General features: G+C 45.4%; 1 protein-coding gene across 1 annotated transcript in view; it reads left to right on the top strand.

Annotated features, from left to right (window-relative positions):
• The first annotated feature begins 1,253 nt into the window (after nucleotides 1-1,253).
• LOC129861510 (laminin subunit alpha-5-like) overlaps nucleotides 1,254-8,130 on the top strand; it is a 155,113-nt gene continuing 148,236 nt past the window's right edge. Inside the window, exon 1 of the mRNA XM_055932887.1 lies at nucleotides 1,254-1,437. Coding sequence (XP_055788862.1) covers nucleotides 1,254-1,437 — 184 coding nt within the window. The remainder of the gene's footprint in view (nucleotides 1,438-8,130) is intronic.

Here is an 8,130-nt window from a genome sequence, read left to right as displayed (position 1 = left end):
GGAGGCTATATACAGGGTGTTATGGTACAGAGTCAATGTGGAGGCTATATACAGGGGGTACCAGTACAGAGTCAATGTGGAGGCTATATACAGGGGGTACCGGTACAGAGTCAATGTGGAGGCTGTATACAGGGGGTACCGGTACAGAGTCAATGTGGATGCTATATACAGGGGGTCCCGGTACATAGTCAATGTGGAGGCTATATACAGGGGGTACCGGTACAGAGTCAATGTGGAGGCTATATACAGGAGGTACCGGTACAGAGTCAATGTGGAGGCTATATACAGGGGGTACCGGTACAGAGTCAATGTGGAGGCTATATACAGGGTATTACGGTACAGAGTCAATGTGGAGGCTGTATACAGGGGGTACCAGTACAGAGTCAATGTGGAAGCTATATACAGGGGGTACCGGTACAGAGTCAATGTGGAGGCTATATACAAGGGGTACCGGTACAGAGTCAATGTGGAGGCTATATACAGGGGGTACCGGTACAGAGTCAATGTGGAGGCTATATACAGGGGGTACCGGTACAGAGTCAATGTCGAGGCTATATACAGGGGGTACCGGTACATAGTCAATGTGGAGGCTATATACAGGGGGTACCGGTACATAGTCAATGTGGAGGCTATATACAGGGTGTTGCGGTACAGAGTCAATGTGGAGGCTATATACAGGGTGTTACGGTACAGTGTCAATGTGGAGGCTATATACAGGGGGTACCGGTACAGAGTCAATGTGGAGGCTATATACAGGGGGTTACGGTACAGAGTCAATGTGGAGGCTATATACAGGGTGTTATGGTACAGAGTCAATGTGGAGGCTATATACAGGGGGTACCGGTACAGAGTCAATGTGGAGGCTATATACAGGGGGTACCGGTACAGAGTCAATGTGGAGGCTATATACAGGGGGTACCGGTACAGAGTCAATGTGGAGACTTTATACAGGGGGTACCAGTACAGAGTCAATGTGGAGGCTATATACAGGGGGTACCGGTACAGAGTCAATGTGGAGGCTATATACAGGGTGTACCGGTACAGAGTCAATGTGGAGGCTATATATAGGGGGTACCGGTACAGAGTCAATGTGGAGGCTATATACAGGGGGTACCGGTACAGAGTCAATGTGGAGGTGGGTGGGTGGATGGGTGGGTGGCTGGGTGGATGGGGGGGGGCCCTCCAAGGGATGGCGAAAGAACGACAGATCCTCTTTTCCAAATAACTATTTCAACCCCCCCCCCCCCCCCCACATGTTTCACTTAGATAAATGTTTTGAGCGTATTTTAACAGCACATTTGTCCCTCTTCTTTCTCCAGCTCTTCCACGTGGCCTATGTCCTGATCAAGTTTGCCAACTCTCCTCGACCAGACCTGTGGGTACTAGAACGTTCCACTGACTTCGGAGAGACCTACCAGCCTTGGCAGTTCTTCGCCTGTGAGTAGGGTTGGGAATTTCTATATGTACATGTATTTTCGATTCCGATTTTTTTTTTCAATTTGATGTTCAGAACATTTTGCTCACTAAATATCTGCTGCAGAGAGACGAGAGAAAGTCATGAGAAATTTAGTTTTGATCGGACGTTGGAAATAAAAGTGGTAAAAACATGTTGGTTCACCGTTTTCAAATGAAGATAGAGAACAAACTATAGGATGGAAACTACCGGAGTTTTGGAGCAGGTACAACTTCCAGTCAAATATCGATATGTAACATCTTCCAACAATAATATGGTAATATTTAACTGTAGAGATTTCTCCCCCATCACTAACACATGTGGCTATATCATTCACATTTCTATGCTTTGATTAAGTCATTGATTTAATCATCATTTATTTTTGTTTAATGACTTAACATTAAAAAGCAACTGAGCCACACTTCTCAGACGGATAGATCGAAATTAGCCTCTTCCAGGTACAGCCAACTAGAGAAAGCTAACGCTACCTAGCAACAACAACAAAAAACAATACTTGGAGTCAAAGGATCGATATTGAGATTTTGCCCCATCACTACGTGTTCCTATGAGTAGAACTATGATACCGATTGTACTTGCGGTTCCTCAACATCGAGACGAGAAGGAAGACCAGGCTCAGGAAGAGGTTTGTGTGTTTGTGTCTGGGGGCGGTCTGAAAGTTCAATTCCTGTGTTTGTGTCTGGGGGCGGTCTGAAAGTTCAATTCCTGTGTTTGTGTCTGGGGGCGGTCTGAAAGTTCAATTCCTGTGTTTGTGTCTGGGGGCGGTCTGTTTTTCCCCTTTTGGGATTGGTTGTGTGTGATTGGTTGTGTGTGTTTAGTTGTGTGTGTTTGGTTGTGTGTGATTGGTTGTGTGTGTTTAGTTGTGTGTGATTGGTTGTGTGTGTTTGGGTGTGTGTGTGTTTGGGTGTGTGTGTTTAGTTGTGTGTGATTGGTTGTGTGTGATTGGTTGTGTGTGTTTAGTTGTGTGTGTTTAGTTGTGTGTGTTTAGTTGTGTGTGATTGGTTGTGTGTGTTTGGTTGTGTGTGTTTAGTTGTGTGTGATTGGTTGTGTGTGTTTGGTTGTGTGTGATTGGTTGTGTGTGTTTAGTTGTGTGTGATTGGTTGTGTGTTTAGTTGTGTGTGATTGGTTGTGTGTGTTTGGTTGTGTGTGTTTAGTTGTGTGTGATTGGTTGTGTGTGTTTGGTTGTGTGTGATTGGTTGTGTGTGTTTAGTTGTGTGTGATTGGTTGTGTGTTTAGTTGTGTGTGATTGGTTGTGTGTGATTGGTTGTGTGTGTTTAGTTGTGTGTGATTGGTTGTGTGTGATTGGTTGTGTGTGATTGGTTGTGTGTGATTGGTTGTGTGTTTAGTTGTGTGTGATTGGTTTGTGTGTTTGGTTGTGTGTGATTGGTTGTGTGTGTTTAGTTGTGTGTGATTGGTTGTGTGTTTAGTTGTGTGTGATTGGTTGTGTGTGATTGGTTGTGTGTGATTGGTTGGGTGTGATTGGTTGTGTGTGTTTAGTTGTGTGTGATTGGTTGTGTGTGTTTAGTTGTGTGTGATTGGTTGTGTGTTTAGTTGTGTGTGATTGGTTGTGTGTGATTGGTTGTGTGTGTGTGATTGGTTGTGTGTGTTTGGTTGTGTGTGTGTGATTGGTTGTGTGTCTGTGATTGGTTGTGTGTGATTGGTTGTGTGTCTGTGATTGGTTGTGTGTCTGTGATTAGTTGTGTGTGATTGGTTGTGTGTGTTTAGTTGTGTGTGATTGGTTGTGTGTGATTGGTTGTGTGTGTTTAGTTGTGTGTGATTGTTTGTGTGTCTGTGATTGGTTGTGTGTGATTGGTTGTGTGTGATTGGTTGTGTGTGTTTAGTTGTGTGTGATTGGTTGTGTGTGATTGGTTGTGTGTGATTGGTTGTGTGTGTTTAGTTGTGTGTGATTGGTTGTGTGTGTTTAGTTGTGTGTGATTGGTTGTGTGTGTTTAGTTGTGTGTGATTGGTTGTGTGTGTTTAGTTGTGTGTGATTGGTTGTGTGTGATTGGTTGTGTGTGTTTAGTTGTGTGTGATTGGTTGTGTATGATTGGTTGTGTGTGTTTAGTTGTGTGTGATTGGTTGTGTGTTTAGTTGTGTGTGATTGGTTGTGTGTGATTGGTTGTGTGTGTTTAGTTGTGTGTGATTGGTTGTGTGTGATTGGTTGTGTGTGTTTAGTTGTGTGTGTTTAGTTGTGTGTGATTGGTTGTGTATGATTGGTTGTGTGTGTTTAGTTGTGTGTGATTGGTTGTGTGTTTAGTTGTGTGTGATTGGTTGTGTGTGTTTAGTTGTGTGTGATTGGTTGTGTGTGTTTAGTTGTGTGTGATTGGTTGTGTGTGTTTAGTTGTGTGTGATTGGTTGTGTGTGATTGGTTGTGTGTGTTTAGTTGTGTGTGATTGGTTGTGTGTGATTGGTTGTGTGTGTTTAGTTGTGTGTGATTGGTTGTGTGTGTTTAGTTGTGTGTGATTGGTTGTGTGTGATTGATTGTTTGTGTGTCTGTGATTGGTTGTGTGTGATTGGTTGTGTGTGATTGGTTGTGTGTGTTTAGTTGTGTGTGATTGGTTGTGTGTGATTGGTTGTGTGTGATTGGTTGTGTGTGTTTAGTTGTGTGTGATTGGTTGTGTGTGTTTAGTTGTGTGTGATTGGTTGTGTGTGTTTAGTTGTGTGTGATTGGTTGTGTGTGTTTGGTTGTGTGTGATTGGTTGTGTGTTTTTAGTTGTGTGTGATTGGTTGTGTGTGATTGGTTGTGTGTGTTTAGTTGTGTGTGATTGGTTGTGTGTGGTTCTAAGGGTTATTCCAAGGTTCCGGGGTTTGTTTTGGAATAACCATGAGGGCAGAGGGGGGAGGGGCCTCTCACAGAGCTGCTTCCACCTGACTGGCGGCACCAGCTGTCAATCAATAGGAGGCAGACAGGAACAATCCAAGCATTGTTGCCAGCCCACCTCAGCGGCGGCACAGATACAGCCTCTACCTCAGAGCTCAATACGTGAGACGAGACAGACAGGAGAGGACATTTTACATGACTTCACTCTTGTCCTCGTAGGGAACATTGTAGACGTTAAAATCCGTTAGTAGTCTGAGAGAAGAGGGACCCTCCTCTTAGACTAACAGTATTGTCTGTACGAGAGAGAACGGGTTGTTTGGATCCTGGATGCTGATTGGTTGATAAAAAAATACCATGATGTGTTAATCTCATAATTCCGCAGCTCAGCCAGGAAATTCATCAACTTTATCTCCCTGGTGAAGAAAACTTCTATGCTACTATCTGGTTTGAAACAGTAGGGAGTTGTATAAACGGCCTGCCTGCTTGGGTAGCAACTTCAGAAGGCAAAAAAACTAATTTACTCGCTAAAATATATATATATATTTTTTATCTTCTTTTTATTTAATTAAAACGTATCGACCGAAGATTCCACAATACACCAGCAGTAGTGTTGTACCTGTATACATGATTATATGGACTATTATTATTATTACTGAAATGAACTTTCATTCTCCTGGATTTACTGAAATGCTGTACCGCTATGACAATATCAACTAATTGTATTTCATGCCAATAAAGCAATCTGAATTTGAATTTGAGAGAGCGAGCAGAGAGAACAGAAACAGAGCAGAGAGAGAGAGAGCAGAGAGAGAGAGAGAGAGAGGGAGAGAGAGAAAAAGAGAGAAAAAACAGAGAGATAGCAGGCAGAGTGAAAGAGAGAGAGACCAGAGAGAGCAGAGCGAGAGAGCTGATTATCACAAGCTCAAATTGAATTAAATAGAGAGAGTCGAGAGAGCGAGGGAGCGAGAGAGCAGAGAGAGAGAAGAGATAGCAGAGAGCAGGCAGAGAGAGAGCAGATAGAGCAGGCAGGGAGAGAGAGCAGGCAGAGAGAGAGAGCAGGCAGAGAGATGGAGAAGAGAGAGCAGGCAGAGAGAGAGCAGGGAGAGACAGGGAGAGACAGAGAGAGAGAGAGAAGGAGAGAGAGGGCAGAGAGATAAAAAGAGAGAAAAAAAAGAGAGATAGCAGGCAGAGTGAAAGAGAGAGAGACCAGAGAGAGCAGAGAGAGAGAGCTGATTATCACAAGCGCAAATTTAATTATATAGAGAGAGTCGAGAGAGCGAGGGAGCGAGAGAGCAGAGAGAGAGAAGAGATAGCAGAGAGCAGGCAGAGAGAGAGCAGATAGAGCAGGCAGAGAGAGAGAGCAGGCAGAGAGAAGGAGAAGAGAGAGCAGGCAGAGAGAGAGAGAGCAGGCATAGAGAGAGAGCAGGCATAGAGAGAGCAGGGAGAGCAGAAAGAGCGAGCTGAGAGATAGAGCAGAGAGAGAGAGAGAGAGAGGGCAGAGAGATAAAAAGAGAGAAAAAACAGAGAGATAGCAGGCAGAGTGAAAGAGAGAGAGACCAGAGAGAGCAGAGCGAGAGAGCTGATTATCACAAGCTCAAATTTGAACCTGGAGAAGAGTCCCCTAAGCAAGCTGGTCCTAGGGCTCTGTTCACAAACACAAACACACCCCACAAAGCCCCAGGACAACAGCACAATTAGACCCAACCAAATCATGAGAAAACAAAAAGATAATTACTTGACACATTGGAAAGAATTAACAAAAAAACAGAGCAAACTAGAATGCTATTTGGCCCTAAACAGAGAGTACACAGTGGCAGAATACCTGACCACTGTGACTGACCCAAACTTAAGGAAAGCTTTGACTATGTACAGACTCAGTGAGCATAGCCTTGCTATTGAGAAAGGCCGCCGTAGGCAGACATGGCTCTCAAGAGAAGACAGGCTATGTGCACACTGCCCACAAAATGAGGTGGAAACCGAGCTGCACTTCCTAACCTCCTGCCCAATGTATGACCATATTAGAGACACATATTTTCCTCAGATCACACAGATCCACAAAGAATTCGAAAACAAATCCAATTTTGATAAACTCCCATATCTACTGGGTGAAATTCCACAGTGTGCCATCACAGCAGCAAGATTTGTGACCTGTTGCCACAAGAAAAGGGCAACCAGTGAAAAACAAACACCATTGTAAATACAACCCATATTTATGCTTACTTATTTTAACTTGTGTGCTTTAACCATTTGTACATTGTTACAACACTGGATATAGAGACAGACCCACTGGTTGCCTTCTAGGTTACAGAGAGCTGGTAGTCCCATCCACCACACTACCAGGTGGGTGGTATAGAGGAGACAGACCCACTGGTTGCCTTCTAGGTTACAGAGAGCTGGTAGTCCCATCCACCACACTACCAGGTGGGTAGTATAGAGGAGACGGACCCACTGGTTGCCCTCTAGGTTACAGAGAGCTGGTAGTCCCATCCACCACACTACCAGGTGGGTGGTATAGAGGAGACGGACCCACTGGTTGCCTTCTAGGTTACAGAGAGCTGGTAGTCCCATCCACCACACTACCAGGTGGGTAGTATAGAGGAGACGGACCCACTGGTTGCCCTCTAGGTTACAGAGAGCTGGTAGTCCCATCCACCACACTACCAGGTGGGTGGTATAGAGGAGATGGACCCACTGGTTGCCTTCTAGGTTACAGAGAGCTGGTAGTCCCATCCACCACACTACCAGGTGGGTGGTATAGAGGAGACGGACCCACTGGTTGCCCTCTAGGTTACAGAGAGCTGGTAGTCCCATCCACCACACTACCAGGTGGGTGGTATAGAGGAGATGGACCCACTGGTTGCCTTCTAGGTTACAGAGAGCTGGTAGTCCCATCCACCACACTACCAGGTGGGTGGTATAGAGGAGATGGACCCACTGGTTGTCCTCTAGGTTACAGAGAGCTAGTAGTCCCATCCACCACACTACCAGGTGGGTGGTATAGAGGAGACGGACCCACTGGTTGTCCTCTAGGTTACAGAGAGCTGGTAGTCCCATCCACCACACTACCAGGTGGGTAGTATAGAGGAGACGGACCCACTGGTTACCCTCTAGGTTACAGAGAGCTGGAAGTCCCATCCACCACACTAACAGGTGGGTGGTATAGAGGAGACGGACCCACTGGTTGCCCTCTAGGTTACAGAGAGCTGGTAGTCCCATCCACCACACTACCAGGTGGGTGGTATAGAGGAGACGGACCCACTGGTTGCCCTCTAGGTTACAGAGAGCTGGTAGTCCCATCCACCACACTACCAGGTGGGTGGTATAGAGGAGACGGACCCACTGGTTGCCCTCTAGGTTACAGACAGCTGGTAGTCCCATCCACCACACTACCAGGTGGGTGGTATAGAGGAGATTTGTAGTGTACTACAGTGACTTGCGAAAGTATTCAACCCCCTTGGCATTTTTCCTATTTTGTTGCCTTACAACCTGTAATTTAAACAAGGCACTGTACCAGGTGTGAAACAGGGAAGGGACTCAGGGGGTATGCTAATTTGGTATAGAGCAGATGTAACTCACTCTATTAAATGAATCAAAACAGGAACATTTTACATTTTGCTAGAAATTCAAAAGGAAATTATCTTAACAGAGAAAAATGTCCTCCTGTGTGCTACCTATATCCCCCCACTAGAATCCCCATACTTTAATGAAGACAGCTTCTCCATCCTGGAGGGGGAGATCAATCATTTCCAGGCCCAGGGACATGTACTAGTCTGTGGTGACCTAAATGCCAGATCTGGACAAGAACCTGACACCCTCAGCACACAGGGGGACAAACATC

Source organism: Salvelinus fontinalis, chromosome 8 (assembly GCF_029448725.1).
Source record: "Salvelinus fontinalis isolate EN_2023a chromosome 8, ASM2944872v1, whole genome shotgun sequence".
Taxonomy (NCBI): domain Eukaryota; kingdom Metazoa; phylum Chordata; class Actinopteri; order Salmoniformes; family Salmonidae; genus Salvelinus; species Salvelinus fontinalis.
Note: the sequence above shows the minus strand (reverse complement) of the source record. Positions and strands in the feature narration are given on the sequence as shown.